Below are 19,540 nucleotides of genomic sequence, written 5' to 3' on the forward strand. Positions count from 1 at the left end.
TATTGTGATCAAATACATCCTCCAGAAGTAATGATCCAGCAATCTAATAAATGAACAGGTCAATACCTCTTGTACATAAAATCTATCAATGACTACAATTATAAGCTCTTTATCAGTTTTGTTTTAAGACAAAAGCACATTCAAAACCCAAAGCAAGTGTCTAATGGCATATTTTTTCTGCCTTTCTAGTGAGTTCCTCCACTAGGAATACTCTACAAAAACGAATTCAAAACTGCTTGGGGTGGAGGGGCACAGTTCAAAATAAACAGTTTTGGGGCACCTGAGTGGCTCAGGCAGTTAAGGACCTGACTTTGGCTCAGGTCATGATCTAACAGTCTGTGAGTTCCAGCCCCACATTGCATTGAGCTCTCTATTAGGGCAGAGCCCACTTCAGATCCTCTTGTCTCCCTCGCTCTCTGCCCCTCCCTGACGCATTCTTTTTTCTCTCTCTCAAATATAATAAAAAACAAACATTTTGGGGCGCCTGGGTGGCTCAGTCGGTTAAGCGTCTGACTTGAGCTCAGGTAATGATCTCACAGTTTGTGAGTTCGAGGCCCACATCAGGCTCTGTGCTGACAGCTCATGGAGGCTGATTACTTGTGCTGTGTCTGTCTCTCAAAAATAAATAAAAATGTAAAAAAAAAAAAAAAATTTTTTTTTTAAAACGTTTAGGGGTGCCCGGGTGACTCAGTAGGTTGAGCATCCAACTTTGGCTCACAGGTCACGACCTCACAGTCCGTGGGCTCCAGCCCACATCAGGCTCTGTGCTGACAGCTCAGCCTGGAGCCTGCTTGAGATTCCGTATCTCCCTCTCCCTCTGCCCTTCTGCCACTTGTGTTCTCTCTCTCACACACACAGAAATAAATAAATAAACTTAAAAAAATAAAATTTTTAAAATAAACGTTTTTTAAAAATTAAAAAAATAAAGTCTCTTCTGAACCATGTACACACTTGGCCATTAGGTACTTTGCCACTACAGTGTTCCTCTTCCCCTCCACAAATACACATACAAAACACACACACACACACACAACCTCCAGCATTCCTCTAAAGTTGAGCTACTCAAAACATGGTCCAAGACCCAGTCTACAACTGTTGCTGTGTAATGAAATGAGAACTGAGAGTCTGAGTGTGTATTAGAGCATCTGATAGTTAATTTTAATCTGTTGAACCTACTAATGAAAAATGAAGGCTTGTGGTTTTATAAGCTTATTTTAAACTTCATTATTCTATTATTTATTTTCATTTTATACAAGCAGTCTGAGATAGTGAACATTCTTTTAATGTTTATTTATTTTGAGAGAGACAGACAGACAGAGTGCGAGCAGGGGAGGGGCAGAGAGAGAGGGAGGCACAGAATCCGAAGCAGGCTCCAGGCTCTGAGCTGTCAGCACAGAGCCCAACTTGGGGCTTGAACTCACAAACCGTGAGATCACGACCTGAGCAGAAGTCGGATGCTTAACCAACTGAGCCACCCAGGTGCCCCAGATAGTGAACATTCTTAAAAGTCTTTCACCACAAGGTGCCTGGGGGATTCAATCAGTTGGGCATCCAACTTTTGATCTCTGCTCAGGTCATGATCTCTCGTTTCATGGAATGGAGCCCCGTGTCGGGCTTGGTGCTGAGAGTGCAGAGCCTGATTGGATTCTCATTCTCCCTCTCTGTCTGCCTCTCTCTCTCCCTCTCAAGACAGATAAATAAACGTTAAAAAAAAAAAAAAAATCTTTCACCACAAATAGTTCTCCAAGCACTGCTCTAAAAACCTAGGTTAGGAGTGCCTGGCTGGCTCAGTCAGTAGAGCATCTATCTGACTCTTGATCTGAGGGCTGTGAGTTCGAGCTCCACATTGAGTGTAGAGATTACTTTAAAAAAGTGAAAAAAAATTTGGTATATATAAAAGTCTGGCTATTCTTTCAACTCACCACATTTCTTTTGAGACCTTCCTCTGTGCCCAAGCACTGAGCTAAGCTCCATGGATACATAGTGCCCACCCTCACGAAGCCTCCACTCTAGCAAGGATGTCTATTCACATCGTCTCCTTTCCAACCCTCCAAAGCCCAGTTGGAATCATGTCCCTCACCTGATTAGAAACCTTCACCAATTCCCCGCAACTAAAGCATAAATGTAAAATGTGCCTGACAATATTGCCACTCATATTTTCCTTTACAACTTCCTTTCCCCTCCAGACTCTACTTCTCTCACTCGTGGAAGCAGGAAGAGCAACCCACCGGGGGAAGGCAGAGGAAAGGGGGTAGAGTCCTAGGAAAGAAGGAAAGGAGTCCAACAGGTGAAGCATGGAAAGCTGAGTGTCCAAGAAAAAAGAAGGACCAGGGAAAACCACATAGGTGGGAAAAGCAGGGACATGTGTAAAGAAGAACCCACAGTGGATGTCAACTTTTCTTCTGTATTCTTTTCTCCATGTGCATTGCAGCCTCTTAAATCCTGTTCCGTCAAGCATGTTTACTGAAATATCCTCTAGCAATAAGGGGCTTTTCTTAAGCTCTAGAATCATTTTAGTCATACTCATGTCTGTTTCTATCCCAGACTTAGAAAGTACATTATTAAACACACACACACACACACACACACACACACACACACACACACACACACTTTCCATTTCAAAACGTCTGTGGTTTGCTCAAACTAAAGAACAAGTGAAAAGGTGCTTTTCCAATTTCTGTCCTTTTTCCCAAGAGATCTAAAATGGTAGGAGAGGTCTCAACCTGGGTTTCACAAAAGGGCTTTGAGGGACTCTCCTGAAATTATGTGCAAATGTAGTTGGAGGCAGAGGGTGTCATCAGATTCTCAAAGAAATTAGTGATTCCCCTCTCCCCCGCCTGAAAAAAAAAAAACCATGAGACTAGAAACAGTAAAATGAATCTCAGAGCAAGTCATAGGGTTAATAAAATATACAGAATATGAAGATACACACAAATAATACAGCATACACACCAAAAGAATTTTAGTAGCAAATAACAAAGAAATTTTTCCACAAGTTTAACTTCCCAAACTTCCTGACACTACACTATTATGTGCACACAGCTTTCTCTCAACATGAATGCAGATGCAATCTTTTTTTAAAAATTTTTTTAATTTGAGAGAGAGAGTAAATGCCAGAGTAGGGGAGAGGAACAGAGGGACAGAGAGAATCTTAAACAGGCTCCATGCTCAGCACAAAGCCCAATGCAGGACTCGATCCTACGACCCTGGGTTCATGACTTGAGCTGAAATCGAGACTTGGCCACTCAACCAACTGAGCTCCCCCAGCCACCCCCCCACTGCCCCGCCACCCTGGAGGCCAGCAAATGCCATCTTTAGAAGTAGGAGCAACATCCAACCTAGATAATGACTAAATAAAATATACTGAAAGTTGTTTCTATTTTAATCTTATATTCACCCTCCAAAAGATTATCTTCACAAGGGGCACCTGGCTGGCTCAGTTGGTTAAGTGTCTGACTTCGGCTCAGGTCATGATCTCTTGGTTTGAGGCTTTGAGCCCTGTGTTGGCCTCTATGTTGACAGCTCAGAGCCTGGAGCCTGCTTCAGATTCTGTGTCTCCTTCTCTCTCTGTCCCTCCCTCACTTGCACTGTCTCTCTCTCTCTCTCTCTCTCTCTCTCTCTCAAAAAAAAAACACCAAAAAAGTTTTTTTTTAATAATAAAATAAAATAAAATAAAATAAAATTAAATTAAATTAAATTAAATTAAACACACACACACACACACACACACACACACACACACACATACACATATTCTATTCAGAAGATAATTAATAGGGGGGCGCCTGGTTGGCTCAGTCGGTTGAGCGTCCGACTTCAGCTCAGGTCATGATCCCGCAGTGTGAGTTCAAGCCCCGCATTGGGCTCGGTGCAGACAGCCCAGAGCCTGCAGCCTGCTTTGGATTCTGTGTCTCCCTCTCTCTCTGCCCCTCCCCCACTCATGTTCTGTCTCTCTCTGTCTGTCAAAAATAAAAGTAAACATTAAAAAAATTTAAAAAAGGGGCGCCTGGGTGGCTCAGTCGGTTAAGCGGCCGACTTCGGCTCAGGTCATGATCTCGCAGTCCGTGAGTTCGAGCCCCGCGTCGGGCTCTGTGCTGACAGCTCAGAGCCTGGAGCCTGTTTTGGATTCTCGGATTCTGTGTCTCCCTCTCTCTGACCCTCCCCTGTTCATGCTCTGTCTCTCTCTGTCTCAAAGATAAATAAAAGGTTAAAAAAAAAAAATTAAAAAAAAAAAAAAAGAAGATAATTACTAGAGATGCCTGGCTGGCACAATTAGAAGAAATGCAATTCTTTTTTTTTTTTTTTTTAATGTTTATTTATTTTTGAGACAGAGAGAGACAGAGCATGAGCAGGGGAGGAGCAGAGAGAGAGGGAGACACAGAATCTGAAACAGGCTCCAGGGTCCGAGCCGTCAGCACAGAGCCCAACGCGGGGCTCGAACTCACGAACTGTGAGATCATGACCTGAGCCAAAGTCGGACGCTTAACCGACTGAGCCACCCAGGCGCCCCGAAGAAATGCAATTCTTGATCTCAGGGTCATAAACTCAAGCCCCATGTTAGGTGTAGAAATTAAATAAATAAAAACTTTAAAGAAAAAAAGAAAGGACATTAACCTATTTTAGTAACTATCTTAAAATTTATTTATTTTTGTTTTATTTTTTTATTAAAAAAATATTTTTAAGTTTATTTATTTGGAGGGAGAGAGAAAGAGAGAACAAGCGGATGAGGGGCAGAGAGAGGGAGAGAGAATCCCAAGCAGGCTCCATGCCACCAACGAAGAGCCCAATGTGGGGCTGGAACTTAAACTGTGAGATCATGACCTGAGCCGAGATCGAGTCAGACACTTAACTGACTGTGCCACCCAGGCGCCCCAAATTTTATTTATTTTTAGTAATTTCTACACCCAACATGGGGCTTGCACTCATGACCCTGAGACCAAGAGTCGCATGTTCCACTGACTGAGGCAAGCCAGGCACTCCTAGGTAAAGTCCTTTCTTATCCTGGCTTATCAATTGGAACATATCAAGTACTCTTAAATTCATTACTGGGATTTTTCATCATGTTAATTTTCCCCACTTTGCCAATTTGACCTATGCTACTCTCAGGGCCTGTATCTGGAACATTTGTGTGGGCTCTCTCCCATGGCTACCTTTCTCATCCTTTAGGACTCAACTTCAGTGTCCTTAAAATTCTTTCCCCTTCTGGGGCACCTGGGTAGCTCTGTAGGTTAATCATCCAACTCTTGGTTTAAGATCAGGTCATGATCTCATGGTTTGCTTCGTGAGTTCAAACCCTTTGTTGGGCTCTGCGTGGACAGTGCAGAGCCTGCTTGGGATTCTCTGTCTCTCTTACGCTCTCACTTTCTCTTGCTCTCTCTCAAAAATAAATAAATAAACTTCAATGAAAAAAAAATCCTTTGCCCTTCTATCCAAAAGGAGTGACCCCTGTTATTCTCTATGTTAAGATGCTTGTTTATTTCCTTCTTAAAAGTTAACATCATTTTCACTATTTTTTTTTTTTTTTAATGTCTGGTAACTTGTCTTTCATGTGTCTCCCTCATGAGACTATGATGAGGGGCAGAAAATAGGTCCATATTGTTCACTATTGTGTATCAGCTAGACAAGTGCCTGGTACACAACAAGTACTCAATAAATATTTGTTTAATGAATTCTTTAAAATGAGAAATCTTGGGACAACTGGGTGGCTCAGTTGGTTGAGCGCCCAACTTCAACTCAGGTCATGATCTCAGTTTGTGGGTTCGAGCCCCACATTGGGCTCACTGCTGTCAGCCCAAAGCCCACTTGGGATCCCCTGTCTCTCCCCTCCTCTGCCCCTCCTCCGCTTGCACTCTCTCAAAAGTAAATAAAACATTTTTTTTAAATAAATGAGATACCCTTTCCATATCCCTTCAAAAATAAAGGCTCTATGTAAATATTCACTATTTAATACTAGTCAATCTCACTTATTTACCAATAATCCATCTATTTAAATTGCCACTGTCTGAAATTACAAACTGTAGTCTCTCACAGTTCAGTCATCCCCAGCCTCCCAAAAACCAATATTATAATAAGGACTCTCTGCTGAAAGCAGAGGACCAGGAAGAAGTTATAGATGGGAAGACAAGGGTACTTTCTTTTTTTTTTTAATTTTTTTTTAATGTTTTTACTTATTTTTGAGACAGAGAGAGACAGAGCGTGAGCAGGGGAGGGGCAGAGAGAGAGGGAGACACAGAATCCGAATCAGGGTCCAGGCTCTGAGCTGTCAGCACAGAGCCCGACGCAGGGCTCGAACTCACAGACCAGGAGATCATGACCTAAGCTGAAGTCGGACGTTTAACTGACTGAGCCACCCAGGCGTTCCTCTTTTTTTTTTTTTTTTTAAAGTAGGCTTCATGCCAGCGCAGAGCCCAATGTAAGGCTTGAACTCACGACCCTCAGATCAAGACTTGAGCTAAGATCAAGAGTCAGAGGCTTACCAGACTAAGCCGAGGCGCCACTGTTTTTCAAATATAATTTATTATTATTATTACTATTTTAAGTAGGCTCCACACCCAGCATGGAGCCCAACACAGGGCTTGAATTCACAACCCTGAGATCAAGACCTGAGCTGAGATCAGGAGTCGGATGCTCAACCGACTAAGCCACTCAGGTGCCCCGAGGGATACTTTTGAAGTGAACAGTGTTATGACGACAAAGGAGTGTGAAATGAGCCAAGTTCAAGCTAGAGGGTGCAATCCAGTCTTATTACTACTGCATACCTCTAAACAACACTCCATGATGCATCTACCTTAAAGGTTTAAGGTTATTTTGAGGCTCAGAAAAAGTAACAAACGTGAATCCCCAAGATTATACGCTTCCAGAACACCATGTCCTGATGGTTGCAAATTTAGTACAGCTGCAATTTTCCTTCTAATTGTGGGATACTTTGGCTGATGATTGTCTCACTACCGGACCTATTTTTGTGCACCCCTGAATTCCTAAAAGCGCATATCTAAAAATGCCTGGCAGGTAGCAGGTCCTCAGAAATATCTGTAAAACGAACAAATCAAAATAATTTGTAAACAGTAAAAGCTGTGTGCAAGCATTAACATCAGACATTGGAGAAATTCATTAATTCAACAAATAATCACTGAATGTCTTAACTATGTACCAATCGCTTTATTCTAAGGCACTTGGGATGCATTAGTGAACAGAAAAGATCACTACACACATAGAGCTTACATTCTAGTCTGAGAAAACAGGCAATGAAAATAAACACAATAATTAAGTATACTTGAAGGTGATAAATGATATGGAAAAAAGAGCAAGGCAGAGCAGGTACAGGGGATTAGAAATGACTCGGTGGTCCTAACGTGGGTGCACATGAAAACAGCCAAGAATCTACTGTGCTGGCAGCCATATGAGCAAGGCAGAGACCCTGAAAGTGGAGGTCAGAGGGGTAGGGAGTAGCCAAAGAATACCAGTCTCACAGGCCAACATTTCTCTTTTGTATCCTAATTAATTTTCTACATAAACTGATAAACAGCTTCGAGTTGCCTACACCTTTACATCAATAACGTAAAAAAGGTTAAAATGACACCCCAACAGTTCCCACCCACAGACTGATCTAATCCTGAGACCATTCTCTTCATTTGGTGGTAGTGGTCTCAAAATACGCCAAAAGTTTTACAAATGCAAGGTCCACGGGGTATCTCCAGAAGCAAACCAAGATCTCGGGGCTCATAAACCAGAAATGCCCTAAACCACACCCCACTTCCTGGGGCTCAGAACTGGACCAGCCTCCAGATGGTACTTTGGGGGAAAGGTTTCAGCTAGATAGTCCCAACATTTTAACACTATGAATTCTCATAAGCTGTACAAATAAGCTTCACAGTTGGTTTGGAGGAAAACAGAGCATCATTAGTAATCTATGGTTCATATAGTTTATGACTGTTTTCATAAGCCACCATTGCATTCATATGCAAACAGTCACAATGCTTCTGATGTCCTGGACACCAGCGACCAGGGACAAACCTTAATATAAAAGTTTTATTTACCTAAGACCTAAAGTAGGAAGCTACTTTGCATTATACCAAAACTGTATTCTTATTAGTTGGTCTAGTCCAGAATTTTACAAATTCCCTTCAATATTAGATTTCATAGCTTCCTCCTTCTAAAGATGGAAGAGGAAAATCATGATCCACTAAAAAGGGAGAAATACAATTATGACTCTAAATATAAAAAGGGACTGAATTACAGGAGTGACCTGCTCTGAGAAGCTCCGAGCAATGTGAAGAAATACGCAGATGTTAAATACTCAGTAAATTTAATATCACAGGTAATTATAAAAAGTAAAAGAATATTCAGAATCCTGCCTAACTCTCTAATCTGCAATCTCTACTTTCAAAGACTCTAGGACTGAAAGTAAAATCACCTCTTATGCCCTTTACCTAATTACTCTTCAATGGAAAACAATTATTTTTTAATATTAGAATCAAGAAAGCTCAGTGTATACCTTGTTGAGTTCTTCTATCCTTCTGATTAGGTATGGGTTACTGGAGGAATTCTCAAAGTAGACATAATCTGTAATTAAAGGAAGTAAAGAGCTTAATCTTTTCAACAGAAAGTTCACATTTGTCAATCTATGACTTTCTATATTAGGCAAATTCACTTTCAAAATGAAGTGCAGACTTCGTTCCCTGATAAAAGCAAATTTAGTAATACAAGTTTAATATATTTTCTCATATGCCTACTATTCATTCACAGACCCTTATTTTCCTCTAATATTTTCATTTCAATTCATGTTTTATCAAGTTCTCCTAAACTTTCACACCACCCATCACTAAATAATAAACAAACAGACCCCTCTTATCATTAAGTAGTCAGAGCTGACTAAACATGTCTTTTATGCTGTAACTGCTCCCACATCTTTTCCCTCAATCCAATTTACCCTGGAGTATGCTTCTCACATAAAACTATTGACCTAAGACAAATTTAGAGCATCTTGAAAAGCTTAGCAGCCCAAAGTACATTTCAATCACTAAAAAAAACAAAGCGAAACAAAACAAAAACCAATCAAGTGAGCTGAGCAGGTAAGAGGAAGCACACTGACAAACTTTTCCACAGGTCTGAGATGATGGGGGGGTAGAGGGGTGTACAGACATGAAAGGGGGTTCGCTTTCTGACAGAGCTCTCTAGAGATGATATCAGGCTTTTAAAAAACTCTTTACCATATTTAACCCAGATCCATGCAGGGTTGTGTTGTAAAGAAATCACAACCGGCTTTCAATAAAAAGGATAAAAATTTTCAAGTGTGGCTTTTCCTCTCATCTAATAGGCTCACTGGAAACTTCCCACTGTGTGTTTATTTGAAAGGTTGGGCTGCGTTGTTATTGTCTATCTCAGTGGCTCTTTCCCGTCTCTCTTCTGCAAAGTGGCCTCATTTGGCCAGGCCATTCCCACCACCATCCATCAGGAGCTCACTAATGAGCAGAGAAGAGCGAGTCTCACACACAAACACGCCACTTATCTGAATTATTATTTTACCAAGAAAGAGGGAGGAGGGCGTCGTGAGTAGGGAGAAAGTTTGTTTGACCTTATTTCTCTCTCCTGCAGAAGGCTGGGAAGGAGGCAGACACCAGAGCAAACGTCCAGGCAGAGCTCAACTCCCCACCTCTGGCTGCGGTGCCCTGGCCCCACTGTGTCCCATCTTGGGGGGCTGGGCAAGAAACGGGAGGGGGGTGAGGAAGGAGAGGTGCAGGGCCCCGTCCCCACAAACAGGCCCCTGGCTGTGCCCCTGGCTGAACCCCCATCGCCCCCACCCCCACCCCACACTCCCACTAAAGGGGAGAAGGAGTAGAGGAGGGGGGATGTCCCCCCATCCTCTCCAACCCCCACAGCCTGGAAGCCACGCGGGGAAAGACCACCCTATCAGGGGGTTCGACGGCCCATACCCAATGCGGGTGTCCTGGAGGGAGGCGTCTGAGGATTCACACCCCCAAGTACAGGCCTGGCCCTAGAAAACTGAGCGGGGGTGGGAGCGAGGGGCAGGGTGGGCGCCGGCCCCCAGCCGGCCACAGTCGAGGGAGGGGCGGGTGGCGGGGGTGGGAAACCCCGGCCCCTTCGGCGGGCCCCGGCGCCCCCCGCTCCCTGCGCCCTCGGCCGGGTCGCCCGCGGCTCCCAGCCGTTAGGGTGAACTCGCCCCGATCCCCCACTCCCGAGCCCGCCCCCAGACGGGCCGGGTCGGGCCGAGCTTTCCTACCTCCGACCCGGTACATGTTGGCCGCCATGTCCGCCCGCCCGCCCGCGGAGCCCGAGCCGAGCCCCGCCCGCCGCCGCCGCCGCAGCCGCCGCCGCCGCCTCAGCCTCGGCCGCCGCCGCCGCCGCCGCCGCCGCCTCGCCACGGGGGGGAGGGGAGGGAGGGACCGAGGGGAGGGGGAAGTGAAGGGGAGGGGACGCCACGGGGTGGGGGCAGGTTACCGCCCCCAGCGACGGGCTTGCAAGGCCGAGTGGGCCGGGCCGGGGGAGGTCGCTGCGGGGCCAGCAAGGACTTGGGGCGGGCGGTAGCTTGGGGGCCCTTGCTGGAAGTGGAGTACCCTAGGGCAAGGGTCGTGGCCGAAGCAGAGGCCTGTACTCGCAAAGGCGGACCTGGGGCTATTAGAGAATTGGGGCGGGGGCAGGGGCTCAGGCTCTCCCGAGCCGGTACCGCCTCAGCCAGTGTACCCTGTCACCTGGCCACCTCCAGACAGGTCTTCCTCCCTGCTCCGTCCCTGGGAGACCCCTGTATGCGAGACCTCTAGCACGTGGGCGCCAGCCTCAGGGCAAACACTTGGGTACAACTAAGTGCACGCCGCAGAGCACCTTCCTCGTGGTGACGTTAATGCAGTGGTCCTGGGTCATGCACACCTTGGGGCCAGGAGGACTCCAGGTGCTTCCAGCATCCTCACGGAAAGCCCCAACTGGGGACAAGTGTAGAAAAAAACTGACGCCCTCCCAAGTTTACCCCAACTGCATTGGTAGGTCTGTCAGCGTTCACCCCAAAACCGGGTTGAACAGAACCCACTCCCCCCCACGTGGAGGCCTCACCTCTAGACAGGCCCTACACACTGTGCTGCCCTGCCAGGAAAAGAGGCCCTTAGAGAAGGGAGTGGGGGGTTCTTTTTGCCCATAGGGGAACAGGACCCTACCTTTCACCACCAACCACAAAGGAGGAGATAGTTTTAGTCACCTTGCCACTGATGCACTGTTAACTAGTTATGTGTCTAAAGCTTTTAAATCATTATTATTTTCCCATGCTAATTCTCTAGGCAATCCCTGTGTCCTCAGCCTTAATTCCCTCACAGGAAACTAACAAAAAACAAATAGAGTTGAATCTTCTCCGGGGCAATCCCCCAAATGAACGCAAACATCTTTCTTTAAAACGCCAATCCATTCCAAACTGCTCCCAGGCATTGTCATATAATCAGCATAAAGATGATCCCTCCCCTTCCTGGGCTGTTTGGAGTTTCTGGTGATTTACAGCTACATGTTGGTGACTCTGGGTGTGGGGTCTGTGCAGGGATGGGAAGTGTCCTAAGAAAAGATTGTGTTTTGTTTGTATGGTGATGGCATTTGTGATGGTCCGTTATCACAAATTACTAAGGTGAAAAAAAATAATTTTCTACATAGCTGAGGCAAAGTAAAAAATAAAAATAAAGCACCTTTGCCTGAATCACCTTGATTATGTGTGACCCAAATTTCTTCAGATATAAAATGGGAACATTAATTCCATTTCACAGGTGAGTTGAGAATCAGTTGTGATGATACATGAAAATGCTTTATAAATCATTCAGCATAGAGCACTATGTAAATAACAGGTGTCTGTTGCTTTTTATTAACTCCATAATGTTTCAGATTCCCAAGGGTTTTATACCATGGGTACAATGTGAGCCTGTGTCAGCTCTTCTGACCCAGAGAAAAAAAGCAGAAGTGTTCTGTTATGCACACTGAATAGTTGTTGTTTATCATAATCCTTTTACTGGACATCCCACGGAAAACATATTGTGACATATCTGACATCACTGTCTCCATTTCTGTGCTGACACATAAATAGGTTGAATAATTCACCTGGAGTCATCCAGTAAACTGGTAGCAGTATTGAGATTATAATTCAGCCCTTTCCTCTGGCCTACAATTCTCTAAACCAGAAGCCTTTTTCCAAGTGAAAAGGCTACCTGAAAACCACAAACTACAAAGGAACAGATCACAAGCTTTAAAGCTTTTGACCATTCCATCATTTTTAAATAAATGAGCACTTTTTCCCCCTCAAAATATTTCTGTATTTCTGTTAGTTCCGTACTGCTCTCTCATTTCCCCAACTTTGTGCACCTTAGCAAGTATTTGTGGTGACTGTACTAACCATACTTAATGGGCAAAAGGTGCCAAGAAAACTTCCTCCATCCATACCCACCTCCTCTCCTTAGGAACAGTCTTATCCAGAAGTCCCCCATTGACTTCTACGTCTTCTATGTCTTCTACATAGTACATGCTCCATATCTGAAAGCATAAATACCAATGATGGGCTTAGTATAGAGAACTAGGTACTGATTTGAATGCGAGGATTTTGTCTATGAAACTTACATACCTCCTAATATCAAAGAGGTACTGCCATAATGGAGTTTCGCAAATGTTTGGAGATTAAAAGAAACCCTCAAAGCAGAGAAAGGGTGGAAAAGCCTTTACCTTCAAAGGAAGCAAAGGTACCTCTACCTCCGGAGGCTGTGTGGTTCAGATCACCACAAACTTGTCATCAACCAGCCCAAACTTCACTCCTAGTTTGGCTATTTAGCTGTAAGACCTTGAGCAAGATACTTATCCTCACCGAGCCTCAAGTTCTTCAAAATACGATTAGGGATTGATACCTATAGCAAAGTCTTGTGCTTAAAACAATACATAAAGTGTTTGGCACATGTTAAGAGTTTCCTATATATTAGGTCCTTTCTCTCTATGCCAGCCACCCTCACCACTAAGGAAGAGGTGTCTCTCAGACCTTGCCAGAAATCCCCTGGCAAATCCAACCTTCTGTGGGAAAAATTTCCTGGCATGGCTATTGTGATTAAAGAATCATTGTAAGGGCGGGGGGGGGGGGGGCGGGGGGGAGGGTGCTAGGTGGCTCAGATAGTAAGCATCTGACTCTGGATTTTGGTTCAGGTCATGATCTCATGGTGAGCAGGGAGCCTGCTTGAGATTCTCTCTCTCTCTCTCTCTCTCTCTCTCTCTCTCTCTCTCTCTCTCCCCCCCCCTCAAAATAAATAAATAAACATTGGAAAAAAAAAGAGAGAGAATCATGGTAAGAAATTGTCTAAAGGCCCATTGTGTTCCTGTGTCAGTTTCTAGCATCCCACCACTTAGCTGAAGAGAAATGGATGCTCAAGAAAGCAGTAAATGGGGACACCTGGGTGACTCAGTCAGTTGCGTGTCCGACTATTGATTTCAACTTAGGTCATGATCCCAGGGTCATGGGATCAAGCCTCAGGACAGGCTCCAAGCTGAATATGGAGCCTGCTTAAGATTCTCTTTTTCTCTTTTTCTCTCCCTCGGCCCCTCTGCCCCTTTCATAAGAAAGGAGGGAAGGAAGAAGTAAATGAGACAGAGTTGATTTTTGTCTCAATCTGAGGATAGAGTTTTCATACAGGTTCTACAGAGCTGGCCAGAGACTAGAAGCTTCGTGATATTGAATTCAGGAAAGGAACTTGGGTAGGAGGGGGGTGTCTAGAATCTAATTAATCTGAAATTAGATGCCAGGTTTTGGATAAAGGATTATATCTTATTGTTTGTGTTTTCTATGATTTGTTTCTCTCTCTGTCTTTTTTTCTTTTCTTTCACTAACTTGTTTCATTATTTAGTAAAATTCTTTTGGAAAAAGGCCAGCCTGTCTCAGCTATTCTAAGGAGGTCCTAGGTTTTAAAGGCACATGTGCTGTATCCTAGGAGAAAGCTAAGCATATAACAGCAAGAATCAAAGCGGGGAGCCCCCGAGGGAAAGGAAATGAGAGTCAGGAGTTTTGTAGCTTCTAGAGTCAAGGAGCATGGCCTTCCATCCATCCCTTTGCTGAAAACACGAAGCTCAGGGCTAATCTCAGAAGGTCTTGGTTTTTGGAAATGTGCATTTTAGGAGTCCATGGTTTTCTCATGCCCTCCAAGGGGATCTGGCTCAGCCATTGGGTTGCATCCACAGGAGGTTCCTACTCTAGAGGCAGCATTGCTTCCAGGTAGCAGAAAAGGGACCAGAAATCACAATGGGGACAAGCATGAGCCCCCGGAAGGTTGAACTAATTGATCTTAAAGCTTCCCTTTTTTAGCTGGCATAATGCTATAAATTTGGATGGGGAGGTGGCTGGGCAGTACAGGGTGTGGAGTTAGGAAAACGAATTATAAGGGGAAATGGGAATGTCTAAGGGATTTAACAGGGAGTGTTTATAGGAATGACACAGGCTGCAGTAAAGAGGATTTGACAAGATGGAAGGGTCTAGGCAGGAGACCAGTTGGTAGGTTGGTGAGGAAACATGGTGAGGTTGGTAGGTTGGTGAGAAGGGATGATGGCTTGACCTAGGGTAGAGGCAGGGGGATGGGAGAAAAGTAGAGGGATTTGAGAAAGATTTAGGAGGTAGGGGTTATGGGATCTGATGACTTTGGAGAGGTAGAGTATGAGTAACTGGGTGGGAAGAGGTATGATGCAGTGAGTTTAAAACACTAGAGTAGGGGGGCACCTGGCTGACTCAGTAGGAAGAGCATGCAACTCTTGATCTCAGGGTCGTGAGTTCAAGCCTTACATTGGGTGTAGAGATTACTAAAAAATAAATGAACTTTAAACTTTTTTAAAAGGTTTATTTTTAAGAGAGAGAGAGAGAGAAAGAGGGAGGGCACGAGTGGGGGAGGGGCAGAGAGAGACCGACAGACAGACAAAGGATCGGAAGTGGGCTGTGTGTGACAGCAGCAAGCCGGATGTGGGGTTCCAACTCATGAACCATGAGATCATGACCCGAGCCAAAGTCAGATGCTCAACTGACTGAGCCACCCAGGCGCCCCTAAATAAATAAACTGTTAAAAATTAATTAATTAATTAATTAAAAAAAATACTGTAGGGTAGGCAATTTGGGGGAGGAGGGATAGTTGACAGGTTTAATGTTAAACAAATTGTTTTGGAATCCAGGTAGATGTTTCCTCTTTAGGAAAGAGGTGGACAAATAGGCCTAGAGCTTAAAAGGGAGATCTGCAGTGAAAATAGCCTCTTCTGTGTCACCATCTACACAGAGCCTGCCTGTCTTGTCTAAGGAGTAAACCAAACCCTGGCCCCAGGGGAAGAAGCAGGTTCCATGAGTCCTTCAGCTTGGGAAAAAAAAACAGGTTTAGCAGGTCCGGGTTCAGGAGATCAGAGTCCAGGTCCAAATGTGCAAACAGGCAGGGCATGGGCAGACAGCCACACAAGTCGCTGACCAAGACAGACAGTGAAGATGAAGGGGGAATGCCCAGGGCTGACCATCTCACAAGGGTCAGTGAGCAAAATTCTCAGACTGAGATAGAGAGTTCCGCTCCCAGCTCTGGAAAAGCAGCCAGGGTTGGGGAGAAGGAAGGAGGAAAGCCAGAAAGAAGAGGAGAAGGGGAGGGATCCAGTCTGAAAAAGCAAACCTGACTACTTTCTACCTTACCTTCTTGCCTCTAAGATCCTATGGTGGGTTGAATGGGAGTCTCCCAAAAGATACCGCTTGTGAATGGGATCTTATTTAGATAAAGGGTATTTTCAGATGAAATTAAGTTAAGGATCTGGAGATGAAATCATCCTGGATTAGAATGGGCCCTAAATCCAATCACAAGTGTTCTTATGGGAGACGGGAGACACAAAGTGAAGAGGAGAAGTCCATGTGAAGGTGGAGGTGGTGACTGGAGTTACTCAATCGTAAGCCAAGGAATACCAAAGACTGCCAGCAACCACCAGATACTGGAGAAGAACTATGGAATGAATTCTCCCTCAGAGCCCTCAGAAGGAATCAACCCAGAGTGTCTGGGTGGCTCAGTCAGTTAAGTGTCCGACTCTTGATTTTGACTCTTGATTTCTACTCAGGTCATGATCTCATGGTTTTTGAGTTCAAGCCCTGCATTGGGTTCTGCACGGACAGCAAGGAGCCTGCTTGGGATTCTCTCGCCCTCCCTCTCTCTGCCCCTCCTCTGCTCATTCTCTCTGTCTCTCTCTCTTGTTCTCAAAACAAAAGAAACTTTTTTTTTTTTTTTTTTTTTTTAAAGAAGGAATCAACCCCGCTGACATGTTGATTCCTGGGTTCTGGCTACCAGAACTGTGGTGAAAATATGTTTCTGTTGTTTGAAGAAACCCAGTTTGTGGTAATTTGTACAGCAGATCCAGAAAACTAATACAGGTGGTATCCACAACTCAATTTTAAGTAAATATAGATTCATCCAGAAAACACTGAACACTACATGCAGAGACAAAGGGATGCAGAAGAAAAGAGGGACACAGAAAGAAAGGAATCCAATACCACTTTATCTAAGTCCTATTCAAACCAAAGATGGCAAAAATTTTGTACCAAATTATATAGGACAACACTTAATCATGTAGGCTGTTGTTCCCTCTTACCCCAGTACTATAATAGCTTTTTAAAAAAAAATGTTTCTTGGGGTGCCTGGGTGGCTCAGTCGGTTGAGCATCCGACTTCAGCTCAGGTCACGATCTCACAGTCCGTGAGTTCGAGCCCCGCGTCGGGCTCTGGGCTGATGGCTCGGAGCCTGGAGCCTGCTTCCGATTCTGTGTCTCCCTCTCTCTCTGCCCCTCCCCTGTTCATGCTCTGTTTCTCTCTGTCTCAAATATAAAAAATAAACGTTAAAAAAAAAAATGTTTCTTTATTCATTTTTGAGAGAGAGTAAGAGCACAAGCAGGGGAGGGGCAGAGAGAGAGGGAGACACAGAATCCAAAGCAGGCTCCAGGCTCTGAGCTGTCAGCACAAAGCCCGGCGTAGGACTCGAACCCACAAACCGTGAGATCATGACCTGAGCCAAAGTCGGATGCTCAAGTGACTGAGCCACCCAGGCGCCCCTGTTATAGCTTTTCATTGCCATTTACCTATTCTTTCAGATGAACTGTGTCTTCGTGGTAAGATCAGTGAATCCCATAGGTATAGGCCACTTACTGCATTTTTTTATCTTAAAAAATGTTTCTTGGTTGTAAGTGATGCTGGGCGTGATAACATGGTCTGAAATAAAGCCTTTTGAAAGTTAAGGAAAAAAAAACAAATCAAAAAGATCACTCGAGCTGCAGTGCAGAGGATAGACTGTGGGGAATGGAAACAGGGAGACTAGTTAGAAGGCTAACATAGTTCAAGGAGGAAGAAGGTGACAAACGTTTGGAATAGAATTGTAGCTGTCATGGCCCAAGGAGTTGTTTTTTTTGTTTGTTTTGTTTTGTTTTGTTTTTTGTGGGAGATACATTTTTAAGGCAGAGCCAACAGTTCTTGCTGAAGGATTGGATGTAGGAGATGAGAGGACAAAATCATAGATGTTAGTACTTCCAAATGCTTATAGATATCTGTTCAGAGGTGTTAAACAGACAAGCAGATGTGGGCTCCGGAGCTCAGCACAGAGACACAGGCTAAAAATGCAAATCTGTTTAAGCAGTCCATGAGGCTGGGGACTGGTCAGTTCAGCTGAGAGAGAGTGTAGATGCGGGAGGCAGGCAGAAGCCTACACCCTGGGGCAAGCCAGCATTTTGCTAGCAGGTTCTGTACCCCAGCTGCACCAGAGGAACTACTTATCATACCGGTCCCACCCCCCAGAGATCCCGATTTAATTAGTGCAGAGTGGACCCTGATTTTCAGCTAAAAGAAAAAAAAAAATTCTCAGGTTATTCTGAAATACAGTCAAGACTGAGACCTACTCATGTAGTGATCAGGAAGAGGAGAGGCACAGAGGAGGACTGAGGGAGCAGTGAGGTAGGCGGGAGAAAAGCCAGAGGAGTACGGGTCCCAGAAACCAAGTGAATAAGGGAGGGGCTCAGCTGTGACAAATCAGAGCAACAGATCATCGACCCCTGGATTTGACAAGGTGCTGGTCATCAGAGACCAACTCCTCTGCCAACATCTTTCCTTTGGTGGCTCCTGACTCTCCAGATACCTAGGCAGCTCAAAATGGATTAGTAGAGTTTGGCCCTAGAGATTCTACAGAGTGGATGACTCCAAGGACAGAGAGTAGGGCTTCTGAACTCCCCAGACTGAGGGATGAAGACTAGAGTTTGCTCTTTTCATCAGCTCCTTTTATGTTTATCTGTGGTTTATAGCAGCTGCCCTTTCTGAAAGAGACTGAGGGGGAAAAATATATATTAAAAAAAATAAAATAAAAGAGACTGAGGGAAGTTTATTTGCACTCTTGATTTCAAAAAGCGCAGACTCTGTGGAAGGGCTCAAAGCTATACTTTGAACTCCTGGATAAATAAATCGTTGTTTATGTTTCCTTTTATCTCTGCGAAGTTTTGGAGGAAAAAAGCCCAAGTATTACAGAGCTGTCCCAAGGAGCTTCTTTTACAAAGCCAAAGCCAGGACCATATCATTAATGGCAACTAACACAGTGCTCCCCATCTAATTGCATAGATCAGAGCACTGAGGGGTTAGCTCCAAAAAGAGGGCACCTGGAGGCAGTTTAATCTTTTTGAGGTTTTGGCAAAGGACACCCAGGACTTGTCCAGCCAAATCCCATCATTGGTTCCTTTCTGTACGAGGAGAAAAAGTGTGCATCTCCTGAAGTCCTAACTTTCCCCCAGGCTCCTGGTATAATGGGGTGAAATTTAGACTGTGTTCTTGGAATAGAAGGCAGAACCCATGTTACAAGCCAGAATTCTGGAGGTGAAAGGAGGATGGAAGGTTCCAGTATTTCATGGAGTCTCCTTAATACCTCTGCCCTTGAACTCAACTGCCTCCTTTTATTTGGTATCCTGATTCTCTGCTCTATATTCACACAGGATTGAGGTTGGACCTGTTCTAAGTGGCCCTGATGTCTCTCCAACAGGTTGAAGCAACCTTAAAGGTGGAGTCCAAACACTCTGTGGCATCGGTGTTCCTGCCTCTTCCTGCTTCTCTCACTCTCCCCACCAGCGAGACCCCTGCACCCCCTCATGGCCTCTCAGATCTGCCCTGCGATGGGGAAGCACAATGACTCCATCCAGGAGTAGCTTCGAGGAGAAGCCTTTAGGCTCAAGATGGACTTCTCTGTTCTGGTCCAACTTCTCCCAAAGCGACTGCAGCAGAGGGCAGGCCCTGAGACTTGAGGGATGGCATGACTCCCAGCCAGTGGCATGTTCCTGGGATCAGATGCATTATTTATGATGCTGGTGTCAGCATGGCTCCCAGGCACCAGGGGAAATGGAAAAGGCACTTGGGCCTGGGCTGATTAAACTAAATATTTAAACAGGAATCAGGAATTGAGGCAAAATTCATTTTTCTTCAGTAAGGCAGAGAGCACCACAAATGACTTCAAGGCTGGGGACTTAGTAAACACCATGCTGATCATCAGGGAAGACTGGA

At 44.8% G+C, this 19,540-nt stretch overlaps 1 protein-coding gene across 3 annotated transcripts in view; it reads right to left on the minus strand.

Annotated features, from left to right (window-relative positions):
• The window catches only part of MTA3 (metastasis associated 1 family member 3), a 223,989-nt gene that overhangs the window by 169,541 nt on the left and 34,908 nt on the right, over positions 1–19,540 (minus strand). For 2 of the 3 annotated variants that reach the window (XM_043604069.1, XM_043604068.1), the window contains exons 1-2: positions 10,244–10,322; positions 8,498–8,565 (exon numbers count right to left, since the gene is read on the minus strand). In XM_043604069.1, coding sequence (XP_043460004.1) covers positions 8,498–8,565; positions 10,244–10,271 — 96 coding nt within the window. In that variant the 5' untranslated portion in view covers positions 10,272–10,322. Of the gene's footprint in view, positions 1–8,497; positions 8,566–10,243; positions 10,323–19,540 lie in introns of those variants that run through there. The other variant, XM_043604070.1, reaches the window with a different exon arrangement.

The sequence above is a fragment of the Prionailurus bengalensis genome, chromosome A3 (genome assembly GCF_016509475.1).
Source record: "Prionailurus bengalensis isolate Pbe53 chromosome A3, Fcat_Pben_1.1_paternal_pri, whole genome shotgun sequence".
In the NCBI taxonomy this organism is placed as follows: domain Eukaryota; kingdom Metazoa; phylum Chordata; class Mammalia; order Carnivora; family Felidae; genus Prionailurus; species Prionailurus bengalensis.